At 34.3% G+C, this 14,796-nt stretch overlaps 1 protein-coding gene across 1 annotated transcript in view; it reads left to right on the forward strand.

Annotated features, from left to right (window-relative positions):
- The first annotated feature begins 20 nt into the window (after window positions 1-20).
- Window positions 21-14,796, forward strand: part of LOC121378474 (probable ATP-dependent RNA helicase DDX46) — a 36,202-nt gene continuing 21,426 nt past the window's right edge. Inside the window, exons 1-9 of the mRNA XM_041506661.1 lie at window positions 21-172; window positions 3,285-3,545; window positions 4,077-4,200; window positions 5,351-5,569; window positions 6,530-6,598; window positions 8,416-8,532; window positions 9,301-9,366; window positions 11,065-11,161; window positions 11,767-11,887. Of these exons, the coding sequence (XP_041362595.1) occupies window positions 156-172; window positions 3,285-3,545; window positions 4,077-4,200; window positions 5,351-5,569; window positions 6,530-6,598; window positions 8,416-8,532; window positions 9,301-9,366; window positions 11,065-11,161; window positions 11,767-11,887 (1,091 nt within the window). The 5' untranslated portion in view covers window positions 21-155. The remainder of the gene's footprint in view (window positions 173-3,284; window positions 3,546-4,076; window positions 4,201-5,350; window positions 5,570-6,529; window positions 6,599-8,415; window positions 8,533-9,300; window positions 9,367-11,064; window positions 11,162-11,766; window positions 11,888-14,796) is intronic.

Here is a 14,796-nt window from a genome sequence, read left to right on the forward strand (position 1 = left end):
AAACGTAATTCGTACGGTCGAATATCAAAAAACGGCAATGTTACGTTGTTATTAAATGTGTTCAAATAATGACTTTTAATTATTTTATACACCTTTGTTTTATAATTAACTGTTGCTAAGGTTCCTTTGTTGCTCCTTATACAAGTGAATGAATTATGCCACGGGAAAACAGGTGAAACGACAAAAGAATATTGCCATATTAATAAAGGGTTGCAGGTCATAATTTGCATTTCCTAAAGTCTGAACCACATTGTTAACAACTATAATAAATTACCTTTAATTAGCAATATATTTTACCCATTTTTGTTCAGACAGAAATCGTAAAATCAACAACCCCATTACAGTAATACAAATTCCACATACTATGATACTAAACTTCGAACCAAATTGTTAAGTATCATAAATTAACTTGGTGTCGTATGTTTTGGATACGATAATCAAAACATTAAAATATAATAAAAATAATATTTCGTAAATACAATAATACTTTATGTATCTCAAGTCACATTAGTTTATTATGAAAAACAATGATAATCTCCCATGAACATCGGTTTTCCTCCAAAAAAACCAAGCCACTAAGTCATACAAGTGTTTCCGCTATATTTTGACAAATGTCATATGTTTTCGATAGTTTCATTGGCTGTCTATTATTGTACTTGTTATGGTACTGTAGGGTCTACACATAAAATTCTTCTTTTAAAAATAAAATCATAAAATGTTTGAAACTTTAAAAAAAATATCAAATAATTTTCAGAACAATAAACAGTTTTAACAGAAAACATATTTACATTATGTTCTTGTCATAGATTAATGTCTAATCGCCTTGTTCTATGTATCAAGGGAACCAAAAATAGAATTGTCACCTTAAGTACTCTGACAGGTAGAGAACTACATGCATATATTTTCATAAAATTTAACTCCACTAAACCATCTTGATTTGTACTAAATGTAAATGTACAAGTTGTAAACAGGCCTCTGTCCGAAATTACTGAAAAGAACTTTGTTGTGAATGACATAAGAGGTAACCCAACTAGTCATCCATATGTTCAGGCTAATAGTAATGTATTATCGCGCGATACATGCTGTTACAAACAAAGTATCAAAAACATATGTCAATCGAAATTGTATGACTGCACGATATTCTCCTCAAAAAAGCAAAATGGCAGATGGTGAAAATTTGCATGTATTTTGCCCTATCTAAGGGAAGTCGATATCGGTGACATTGTTCAGGTGTGCACAAATGTGAAATTATGATAGTTGCCCAGTGGGCAACCAGTAGCTGAAGTTTGGTTGCCCAACATCATCTCTTGGTTGCCCACATATTTCATAAAAGTTTTATGAATATAACCGGCCTCGGTGGCGTCGTGGCAGGCCATCGGTCTACAGGCTGGTAGGTACTGGGTTCGGATCCCAGTCGAGGCATGGGATTTTTAATCCAGATACCCACTCCAAACCCTGAGTGAGTGCTCCGCAAGGCTCAATGGGTAGGTGTAAACCACTTGCACCGGCCAGTGATCCATAACTGGTTCAACAAAGGCCATGATTTGTGCTATCCTGCCTGTGGGAAGCGCAAATAAAAGATCCCTTGCTGCCAATCGGAAGAGTAGCCCATGTGGTGGCGACGGTGGGTTTCCTCTCAAAATCTGTGTGGTCCTGACCATATGTCTGACGCCATATAACCGTAAATAAAATGTGTTGAGTGCATCGTTAAATAAAACACTTCTTTCTTTCTTTTATGAATATAATTTTGAACTGTCATTAAAATGAAACTGAAATTTAAAATGTTTTTGTTATTATCATTACTTATCAGTTTAGTTTTATTCCTTTTTTTAACATTATTTATCTATAGCTCATCTTCGCTTTGGCTGTCACAGTCATAATACTTTGATGAACTGAATGGTTGTTGATGTAGTTGTAGCCTTTCACCCACCATTCAATGACACGTACAATTCCAATGATGCAAAACGCTGCAGAAATTGCTTAATTGTTGAACGGCTCCTTAGAGTGAGAAAGCGCAGGAATACTCTGTAAAACTGTACATGTGATGATCACACCACCTGCCAAAATCATGCACGGTGGACGCTGAGTGGATGGCAGTGTTTGGGTGGATATTTATATCGCCTGTCAGTCAAGTTGTCAGTGCCGATACTTTTGAATTACCTGTGACTGTTCAAGTGTCATGAAGTTTTGGTTTTTATTTTATGTGTTTTATGATTTATTTTGATGCCCGTAACTGTTTGACAAAGAATGGTTGCCCGCAACATATTTTGCTTGTCCCAAGTGCGCGGACAACCAATTTGTGCACCCCTGTCGTTACAGTTTCGTATGTGGAATGTGTCACTGTAATGTATTTTTCATGATTTGTGTTTGGACAAAATTTGGGGGAAATCTAATTGTAATTAAAAGTAGTAGAGTAATTTATCGTTAACAATTTGGTTTGGACTTTAGATGATAACATGTCTACTATAGCCCGTCCCACAGGGAATGGCTTTGGAATTTACTACTAGTTATTTATTTCTGAGTCGATTGTTTTGTAAATTGCACACAAAAATAGTAACTTTTTCAATGTGTCCCTCCGTTACCATGAATTTATTTTTTATTAAAAATATAATTATTGAGTGATGTATTTCAAAATTATATTATTGTTTTATGCATATGTTAGCTTGATTTCTGTTATACTAGTTCCATTGTTGGATGCCTAGCACACCAGATAAAAACAACTGTAAGTCATTTTGTGTGATTTGCATTTCATGTCCCTCCGTTACCAAATTTTAAAAACCCATTTATGACATTTAATATAGAGTTGCATTAGATATTTTTATGCAGCAGTTTAAAGGAACCTATCACCTATAAAACCAATCCAAAAGTAAAAATCTTATGACAAAAACTTAATTCAGTATGAACTATTTTATGTGTAAAAGTAGTTAAAATGTCCCTCCATTACTGCTTGATGTTGCCCATTTTGAAATTGTATCATTGTAATGATTTTTATACAATTTCTGTCCAGATACAATATGGGTAAAATCTATTGGTAATTAAATGTAGAAAAATAATTTATAAAAGTTGTTAACAATGTGGTTCAGACTTTGGGACAAAATGCATGCATGATCATTTATTAGTAATGGTCAAATGGGGACAATCTGTAACAAGAAGTGTATTAATTGGTTTGAAATTAAAAGGAAAAGAAGCAGAAGTACCTAAATGTGTAATTTTGGACATTTATTTAATTGATATTGTGTTCCTGATGACGTTAAATTTCAAATATAATTGTTTGCATTTTTTAGATCATACCGACATAGAAGTGCTTCAAGGGAAAGAGATCGGTCAAGGGAAAGAGACCGGGACCGCAAAAAGAAAAGTCGATCTCGCAGTCCAATCCGATCAAGGCGGTCGAGATCTAAGGACCGGTTAAAAAGGTCACGGTCACGTGAAAGACGACGGTCAAGAAGCAGGTCACGGGATCGAGATAAGAAAGAGAGAGACTGGGATCGCGATCGGGACAGGAGAAAGAGATCAAAGTCTAAAGATCGGGAAAGAACTAGGAAGTATGTTCGCTGACATATTCATTTATATATTGTTGTTTTTTCTTGCATCTTTCTGATTTGTATTTTTAGCTCACGTCCTAGGATCAGTCATGTGTATGTGTATGTGTTATTGTGTTTGTTGGAAAGCGCATGCTAAAGATCCCTTATTGTTGAATAAACATTAAATGTTGGGTGGTGTTAAACAGACATTTTTTATTTATTTATAGATTGTTAACATATGCAGTGACCCCCTCAAGACCAAGTAAAAAGTCTGGTTTTAAGAGGTATCCAGTTTAGGGAGGTTCTCAGTATTAATATTATTTAAAAAGGGGCAGTGAAAAACATTCCATTTTGAGGGAATTCCCTTGTAGAGAGGGTCTGGTTTTGAAAGGTTTCACTGCATATATAATATTAAATACTTTTTGTTATGTCTGTCTCAGATCATACAAAAATAATATATGAAAAAAAACCCACAGAAACAAAAACCTCAAAGCTATTGTGTAAACTATTCAAAACAATCTTGTGGTATCATGGATTTGTTTGTTTTTCCAGACGGGACAAAAAGTCACGTTCTCGAACACCTGAGAAGAAGAAATCTAAAAGTCCATCACCAAATGTGCTAAAGTTAGCTTTCAGAGAAGGAGAACTCCGAGTGAAGGATGAACCACTTAACAAGGTAAACAGTTGTCTCCACTTTATCATCCATTCAGTCATATATACTGATGGAAAGATATAAGGGAACATATCAAATTGTAGACCATATTTAATTTACTACTAGCGTAGTAATGTCTGTATTTCATACCAAGTTGTAATGTGGGATTGAATGTCTGTACTGTTGAATGTGCTGCCTATATGTTCCCAGTCAACTTCTGACAATATCAATTGATTTTTAATGCAGTCATTATTTCTTGTTGCTATCTCTGTGATTCTTTATTTCTTTCCATCAGTATATGTTTACCTTTGTTTGACACCCAATAGCCGATGTACTTTGGGGCTCACACTGGCATTTCTTTTTGTAGCCAATTTTGAGATATGTGGACCATTTTCTTAAAAATTATTTAAAATGGTTAATTTAAAGAAAAATGTGTCAGGCAAAAACTAAATGTTGTAGCTAGTTAGTATAAAAATTAGCAATTTGTTAATTTGGCAATGGACAGGTATGTACTATCCTGTCTGGGATGGTGCATATAAAAGATCCCTTGCTGCTAATCGAAAAGAGTAGCCCATGAAGTGGCGACAGCGGGTTTCCTTTCTCAATATCTGTATGGTCCTAAATCATATGTCTGATGCCATATAACCGTAAATAAAATGTGTTGAGTGCGTCGTTAAATAAAACATTTCTTTCTTTCTTTCCTTTCACCTAGTACCAAAGTAAGCAAGTTGATGGAAACACCTTTCCCCATCCACACAATTTCCAAACATCTACATTTGGTAGATTAAAATATTTTTATTACAGATGTTGATGTTTTTTGTATCAGTAATGGATAAACTACAGTGAACATACTCATTAGTAAATGTATGTATCAATTATGAGGTATGAGTATTATGATTTCTATGGGACCATAGATGTGCCACTGAATATAATCTGTAGCAACCTATATTTATAAATATTTTTAGGCCTTTCAATGGTTGTTAAACAAATAGAATTAAAAAAAAATACACTAATGTACATGTCCTGCAAAATAAGTACTTTTTAAAAGTATTAAGCCATGTGGATATTTATAAACAATATTGATTTTCTAAAATTAAATAATAAATGTTTTTAGATTGATACAATTTGTTAATTGTGTATTCATGATTTACGATATTGGTTATTATAACGACAGGAAGAGGAGCAGAAGCGGCTCGAGGTTGAAATGCAGAAGAGACGAGAACGGATTGAACACTGGCGGCTGGAGCGCAAGAAGAAACAAGAACTGCTCCCCATCAACATAGCACCGCCCACGAAGAAGTGGACGTTGGAAGATGATGATGATGACGATGACGATGATCAGAGTCACAAACTGAACGCTGACGAAGAGGATCCACTCGATGCTTTCATGCAGGTTAGATGATGTTGCATCAGGCGTATGTGAAGGGGGAATTTAGGGGTTAAAACCCTCCCCCCAATTTTCTTCTTTTTTAAAAATATTTTTTGTGGAGGAGCATGATGTGGTGATGTGCAGGAGGGGTGGAACACCACTGCTGAAGCAAATTTCTCTTCTTGTTTTATTTCAATATATTTTCCTGGGGAGCATGATTAGACCCCTCTTTAAACTTTGCTCATCACAGTCTAGATCCATCCCCTGCATACATTCCTGCACATGTGCCTGTGCATGTACTTGAATAATAGGGGATGTTTGTGCAAGATTTCAAGAACTCGCCTGGCATCAACCTTTAACTTACAATTTAGGTTCGATGTGATGTTTAAAAAAAATTTGAAACCTTTAAAGGTAGGATTACGTTTTCTGACATGCTAGTTACTAAAGTTTGCCAGGTTTCCATAAATAATAAATATTTTGTTTGCGATTTACAAGCAACTCAATTTTGTCAAGTATGGAAGCTCGGTTTAATTATACATGTAGGTTGAATAATGACCTATTTTGCTCAAATATGTTTATTTTGCCTTGCAAGGACAGTAGTAACATCTGTTTCTTTAAATATTTTTTTTTAACACATTGCCGTTTAGGTTAAATTTAAATATAATCAATTATTAGTCCTTGCATCGGTCCAACCAGAAGGGACTGTCTCCATCTGTCTGTCCGTCCCACATATATTTTGTTTTCGTAATGCCTCAAGATATTGAGCTGACATTTCAGATACAGCTTTATCATATAGAGTTACAGATCACGTTTGACTTGTATAAGGATTGGCCCTTTTTTGACAGAGTTATGACCTTTGAACTTAGCAGATTAAAAAAAAAATTGTTGGGGCTGGTAAGGGACATGTACTCTCAGAATGCGTTATTTTATATTAAATGTAAATGTTATCAATTATTTATATTTTGCTTCTTTTATTTTTTCCAGTCTGTCAATGATGAAGTAAAGCAGACCAGAGATAAAGATAGAAGTATTGGGATTAAGCTCGAGTCAAATGTTCGTACAGGTTTTTATTATTCATTGCTTTTTAATTAGTATTTTACTGTTAGTTGTGGTTTTAATAAACACTTGACTAATGATACCCAAAAGATTGCTCAACTGCCACCAAAAATGAAGAAGAACCTCTTTAACCTTTAGACTACTGGATTAATTTTTGACAAAAACACGATGTTGAATGGGTACAAGTTTATAATTTGTACTTGTATGTATTCACTTAAATGTTTTATAAATAATTAAATAAAGTTCATATTTGAATCAGTAAGTATTATTTTTGTGGATTTTTCAAATTTTTATGATATTTTAAATCAGTTAATGGTCATTAAAATTAGGCACAAAAAAAAAAGAAGTCGCATTTACTTACGGGCAATTGTAGCCAGTTGTCCAGTTTTATGTCCATTATTCCTAATAACTGGTTTTCTGACCAGAATTAAAAAAAAAACCGCACAAAGATTCATATCCCAATATTTGGTGATTTTTGTTGGTAAAACGATCAAATTTATTATCAAGTTATCTGTCACAATCAGCTATCGATCCCTGAAAATGACCGCGGCATGTCGCCATTGTTGTCAAGCGAAAATATTTGCAGAAAAACACTTTTTCAACTCACAATTCCAAGGTATTTTCCATTGAAAAAGCAAAATCTAAAGACACTGAAAACTTGAATTGTCTTCCATTTCCTGTTAATAAAGTGTTTCCAGTGAGTGTTGTGTGCAAAACAGTGGGAAATATGAATTGGGGAATGCACTATATAGTGTACAGCATGTCGACTGGTGTGATGTTGGGCGAGATATCTTGCTTGCAGTAGTCAGAAGGTTAAGTATCGGGGATCTGATCTTCAAGAGACTGTTCCAAATAATGTTTGATCATTACGTAAAAAACCTTATTCATTATACATTCATGGACATCTAAATACCATTTACAAAATAACAAATTGGAGATTGGGTGGAACATTGAGGGGAAGTGGAAATTATCTGTGTCTTTAAATTCAATGTGTTTCTGATTGTCTTGATGTTAAAACCTATAAAATAAAGGAAATAAAATAAAGTTTTGAGTTACTACAAGCATACATGAAGAAACACATTGGATATACAGACACTCGTATTCCAGATATGAACATATATTTAATATGCAGTGCTAGTTTAGTAATTAAAAAGGCTCTATTAGTAAAAAACATCTTAACAAGGGCAGCAAACTCGGGACAGTCTCTTTAAGCCTGTGACCTGCAGTTCTTACTGGCAGCCAGCAAGCTTTATCTGCTTGATTTCAGCGATTGATGGCTTATTTTCCACAAGTTAAGGTCTATTACGTCATTTGTACCTTCATTGTCACCCATTTTGGTCTTTGAAATCGAGAATCTGAATATTGATATACATACCTTTGTATGACGCTTAATAGCCGATCTGTATTTTTTGTTGGGGTGTCGTTAAATATTTATTCATTCATTCATTTGAGAATCTGAATATAAAAGGTAATTTAGCCGATAACAAAATGGAAACTTGCTGTTTTAATATTACTTCTGTAATCTAAATATAAGATGTCATCTTAATAATAGTAGAGAAAAGTTATGTTTGCTGGTAATAAAAACATTTTATCCCTCTGTATTTTTGTATTAAATTTGTTGTCAGGCATGCTCAGTCAATTACTGTTGCCTTAAGATGTCACTTTTAATGTCTCCAACATAGTCTGATTTAGTAGAAAAGCATTGATATTTATGCAGCTACATGTAACATAGTTTAAGAGGCCACATGTATGTACTCTCTTAAATGTCTCAACAAAGATTTAACTGGGGTTTTTTATTTTTATTTATTTAACAGGAAACAAATGGTGCGACTACTGGGAAAGTGACGTTTATGACAGGTGTTGCCAAAAAAACACCTGATCCTGGCAAAATCAAGGGTGAACTTATGGAGAACAATGTAGATGCTATTGAGGTAAAGAATGAGATAAACATGGGTCCTATATCTATTGAAAAAAGCTTTTAGGTTCTTGATATTTCTGATAAAAACATGAAAATTACATGAATAAGATTTAATAAAAATGATATCCTACACATATGAATACATTATTGTGAAACACTCTTTGTTTTAAAAATCATCTGATTGAATACGCTATTGATTGTTTTCAAGTAATAAATGGTAGAGCAACATTTTCTGATCTCTCTTTATTTTTTAATCGTAAAATATATGTATGTTCCGTCTAATTGTATGATTATGAAAGGGTTCAAGTATGAAGCAACACATAGTTCTATTTATCCTGCAACCACCGTTTCTATTGATGGAATAGGATGACGGATAAAGCAAAGTCATCTTCTGCTACTAGCAGGATATGAGTTTTGACGTCACTCCTGTGACGTTACACACACAGCTACATTACAAAATAGCTTATTTGACCTCTAAGTCATCATGCAATGTGGCTGAAATAACAGAAATAAAAAATTATCCCCTTAACTTTTATTATGGTCTGCAGGATAAAGATAATAACTACATGTAGTTAATGACGTCGGATATCTGCTTTATCCTGTTCAGGCCAAATGAGAAATTTGCCTTGGCAGAACCTCGTGGAATTTCCCATTCTTACATTCACAGGATAAAGCAGATATCCAACATCATTAACTAATTATTCTCTATATAACAAGTTTTTGTTGATTATATTAAATGACTTAAAGCATTGCTTTAAAAAGTGACATTGTTTATTTTTAGTACTCGTCTGAAGAAGAGGAAGAAGACCTGGATATGACCATGGCTAGCATCATCAAGAAAAGAAAGGTAACAGTCACTTCACACAAACAGGAAGATTAGCCTGCAATAAGGTTTTTGTTGGCTTGGATTTTAACTTTCAAAATGATGACAGTAAATCTTCACTTGTTCTATTTAAACATTAAAAAAAAAGATGAAAAAAAAATCTCAGAATGTTTCTGGAATTTCAGATTTTTCATTCGCACGTGAAATTTAGGACATGATTTACATCGCCATTACAGGTTACCTGTTATTTTTGTTTGAATTGTTTCCATAAAATGGGATACACAAATTTTCAATTCTCAGATAACTGTACACTGAATTTGATCTAAAATACTAAAAACATATCTTTGTTTAATTATGGTATAAAATTTCCAGCTTTTAAAAGATCATTTCAACTTTCATTTTGAGATGTGTACCATAAACTTGCTTGTATTAAAGTTAAGATTGGGATACTAGTTAACCTTGTTGGGTGGGTACAAGTTTATATAATTTTTACTTACATATATTCACTTAAATGTTTTATAAATACATGAAATATTTGAATCGGTAAGTATTATTTTCGTGGGGTTTTCGAATTTTTATGATATTTTAGATCAGTGAATGTTGATTAAAATTAGGCAAAAAATTGAAAAAGTCGCATTTACTTACAGGCATTTGTGGCCAGCTGTCCAGTATTTATGTCCACTATTCCTGATAACTGGTTTTCTGACCAGAATTTAAAAACGAACTACGATTCATATCCCAATATTTGGTGATTTTTGTTGTTGGTAAAACAATATAATTTATTATCAAATTTGCTGTTACAATCGCCTATCGATCCCTGAAAATGAGCGAAATATGCTGCCATTGCTGTCAAGTGAAAATACTTGCCAAAAAACCCCACTTTTTTAAACTCAAAATTCCAAACAGCCATAGTGTCGGTAAGTGTTTCCTGTTTTGTATTTCCGGTGAGTGCCATGTGCAAAACGGCGGGAAATATGAATTGGGGAATGCACTGTATGTCGACTGGCGTGATGTTGGGCGAGATTTCTCGCCTGCAGTAGTCAGAAGGTTAGGAGTTAAATGTATGGGTTTTTTCATAACTCTACATCTGTGTATTCGAAAGTGTTCTGGTGCAGGGAATGTGTTCCTAAACGTTTGGAAGAGGCGAAAACATGTTCGTGAACCTGTTCCACACTACCTTGCATGGTGGTGTGACGAGAAGGTGTTTTCATGAACGCAGTTTTGAATACATGGCAAGGGTGAAGGTTGGATTCTAATTTTATAATGAAAGGTGATTGTGAACTAGCTATGAAAGATAATAAGTGTTAATACCAGTACCAACATTTTTCACTGTAACTGTAATATTTCAGGGTAGGACGTAGCTCAGTGGTACAGCACTCGCCTGATACGCGATCTAACTAGGATCGATTCCCGTCGGTGGGCCCATTGAGCTATTTCTCTTTCCAGCCAGTGCACCACGACTGGCCGTGGTATTTACTACCCTGTCTGTGGGATTGTGCATATAAAAGATCCCTTGCTACTAATCGAAAAGAGTAACCCATGAAGTGGCGAAAGTGGGTTTCCCCTCTCAGTATCTGTGTGGTCCTTAACCATATGTTCGACACCATATAACCGTAAATAAACTGTTGAGTACGTCCTGTAATATTTCTAATTGTCTATCATGAGAAGATTGTTTAAGAGTTATCAAGTTTTGTAATAATTGTTTTGTTATTCATGTTGCAGGAATTAATAACTGTGGATCATGATCGCATTTACTATCCTCCATTCAGAAAGAATTTTTATGTGGAAGTGCCTGAAATTGCCAATATGACTCAAGAAGGTTAGTATAATTTTGCATTTGTGATATAGGCTTAATTATTATTACATTGTTTTTATCTTAATTGAAAGAAAAGAGTGGGGAAGTCATATTTATGCCTAATTATTCCAGTCTGAGCACGCAAGCCTTTTGCCATATGACATCAAACATGGTTCACCACATGGTTTGTAAGATGTTGAATTTGTTGCGTCAAAATCTAGTTTTTAAACTCTTAATTCAAAAATAAATATTTAACTTTTGTTCTATTTTTCCCAATACAAAACTTCTATTTCCACATACTGTATTGAAACTACGAATGTTGGAAATATGCAGATGAAAATCTAGTCAGAAGTCAAATCGGTCTTATGCAACCCTTAAAATTCACGATGACAATCAGCAATGCTACTGCAAAAATCTGTTGCAAACATGATCTGCAAAGACATTTTTATCATTATGGGGTATTTACATTATGTTATTATTTGTACTAAATTCCCATCACAAGATAATTTGAATTTCGAGGACAGCTTATGTCAAGTGACAAGTGGTATCTTGTAGATGCATATATCGTCTTACTTTATTTGATTATCTTAATTATCCGAAGTATAAATTATATTCTTCCTATGTTCCAGAGGCTGATCAGGCCCGAGAGGAGATGGAAAACATAAAAGTGCGAGGCAAGAACTGCCCCAAGGTGATCAAAACCTGGGCTCAGTGCGGAGTCAGTAAGAAGATTATGGATTGCCTTAGAAAGTAGGTATTTTTAGCTAGGCATGTTTTAGTCGGGTAAAGAGACGTTCTCCTTATGCACCGACTTGTCGCATGGAATCAAATCGTACTGTGAGAACACCTAAATCGGATACGTTCCAATTTTTGTAGGACCGACAAATTGCTTGTGAAAAGTCAGAGTTCGACAAATCCACTAGCCCGTGGCTAGTGGTTTTTAAGTTCGGGCTAGTGAGAAATGCAAAACCACTAGCCCACAGGGCTAGTGGTTCCCCCCTCCTCTCGTTATCGCTCGATCGTGGTTTTTTCTTTCCTTCTTTTTCTCTCGGCTGAAATTTCGTTTAATAATCTGCAAACTGCAGTAACATACTATCTCTACATTGTCACAGTTACAGCATGCATTGTTTACCATTCCCTTTCAAGTTTCTGGCACAGGAAATAAGTCTAATGACATGCGTGTTTTGATTGGTTAAACACGTCATGTGGTAGTTAATCCAGACCTGTCAACCCTCCCGGATTCCGCGGGAGTCTCCCGGTATTTGATCAAATATCCTTGCACCTGTGCGGGAGACAGTTTCTCCTGTTAAATGACATTTTTGTGAGCATAAAAAAAAATCGATCCGCTTTTGTCAAAATAACATAAGGGAAGTAACTCTACCTTTTTTTTCTCATTCGGAAAATGTCGACTACTTTCGGTTTCTGAGAATGTAACAGGCCGAATTGTCCCGACTGTTTAACCTTTGCCGAAGTGAGAATTGTGGGATAGCCTATTTATATTGTTAAAAAAGCACATGGAGTTTATAAAATGACGTGTTATTATAATGTTTGTTGTCATCGCAATGGCTACGAAGCATTTTGCCGCTAATTCAACAGGCTGTGTATTGACATTCAGTGTTGCATATAAAAAAACACACAATTTAGTTCTAATAACACCTCTGAATTGTAAAATGTCTTCCCACTGGATTACATAATGCAACTGTGACGAATCTGAACTGACAGACTCCGAGTTGACAGCGATACACACGATGCATGTTAAAATCACATGTCACAGCAAGACAACGAAAAGACCAATTAGCTGTATAAACATACTTGTGTCAGTTAATTTTGTATGTTTGTGCAGTAAAATGTTGGTTATAAGGGTACACTTCAAGAAATAATTTTTGTACAATTAAAAAATGTTGTGTTTAACATTGATATAAAGTTACTCACGGAAATGGGTATAATTCCGGTATATTTCACACGATGTCCGTAATGAGGTTTTACTTATGATTAATAAAAATACAATGTTTATTGCATTATTATAATGATTTTAAATAAGTACCACGCCACCATTCCTCATTATAGTAAAAACTGAATATTAATTTATAAGATTTATATAAATTTGTCTTTGGTACTTAGGTACACTAACCACAAATGATAATGTAACGCAACCTGTAAGGCTGTAAGTGTAATACCGTAAATGTACTAATTAAATTTTTTATTTCTTGTTCATGTTCTTAACATTTTTGGATAAAATATTATTATTTTTTTAAAATATGTATTAAATCTTAATAATATTTAAACTTTAAAAAAACTTCTTTTTTTTAAATGCCAAGATCTAAGGTTAAGAAGTATATATGACATTATATAGTATTCATATAACTTATTGTAATAATGTTTTTTTTAAATATTGCAGTTTTGGGTTAAATTGTGTGAATTTAAAAATCTCCTGCTTTTTGACAAAATTCACCTGCTTTTTCAACACACCTCCTGCTTTCTCTTGACTAAAGGTTGACAGGTCTGAGTTAATCTCGCACATATGTTTTAGGCTAAGAACTTGGAAATCACCAATCACAACGACAGGTTAATCTCAATCAAGTAAACCCCAGCCATGCTTTGAATTTCAGTGTTTGTTTTATTTACTTATTGTTTTCTAATTTAACACTTCGCTAACATGTGGTTATCGGCAATCAGGAAAACAATTTACTTTAATGGTAACCGCATATGCAATGACTCAGCTTGGCCTATTACGTGTAGCGGTTTGGATAATACGTCACAGCTGCCGATACAAGATAATACCTTTTTTGTTCATCAATTAAAAACGGATTAGATGTCGCCGTTATATTCTTTTAGTATCGGTCTGACACTGAATAATGCCCTGTATTTGAGCAATTGTCATCACCGTTTCTGGCTACATAAATAGAAGGCCCTAAATATATAACCAACTACCAAATACACTGAACCATCTATTACCGTGTGTCACACTGTCGTACCCTCATTTAAATTTAATTATTTTGATAGTGTCTTTAGATACCAACCAAGAGTTTGCTCAGTTATTTTTCCCCGGGGGGAGTGCAAAAGCGAAAACGGGACAATGACGATGGATCACACTTGACAAAAGACCAAACGTACGACACGACGAAAAACTGAAAGTTACAACATAATTTAAGTGTTTGTTTTATTTTACTGTTATACTCGTAAATGTGTAATGTTACAAAAATTATATAAAAATCCTGTTATAATTGATCAGGAATTTGGGCTAGTGCTTTATCTTGGTGGGCTAGTGGTTTTCACAAACCCACTAGCCCTGTGGCTAGTGACTTTTCAAAATATTTGTCATACTCTGGAAAAGTCGGTGTGACTAATTGCATAATGAGAACGCCCCTTAACGAAGCAACTTGAAGGTTGATTTTTTCCAACTTAAGCTAATTTCTTTGGAATATTATTGACTGTGGCGTATGCCAACTTGTTTGTATGAAAGAAGAACGAGATCCCTTGATGCTAGTTGCAAGAAATAGCAGTGGTGACAGTGCTTTTCTTCTACAACTCTCTAAATAAGTATTCCAGATGCTGTATATGTATACACACCTTCCCTCAAACTCCAAAGTACTATGGAAATCATTTGTATAATATATGTTAGTGTACTTTGGAATACCATAGGTGCCCTTTTTCAGACA

Source organism: Gigantopelta aegis, chromosome 8, assembly GCF_016097555.1.
Source record: "Gigantopelta aegis isolate Gae_Host chromosome 8, Gae_host_genome, whole genome shotgun sequence".
Classification (NCBI taxonomy): domain Eukaryota; kingdom Metazoa; phylum Mollusca; class Gastropoda; order Neomphalida; family Peltospiridae; genus Gigantopelta; species Gigantopelta aegis.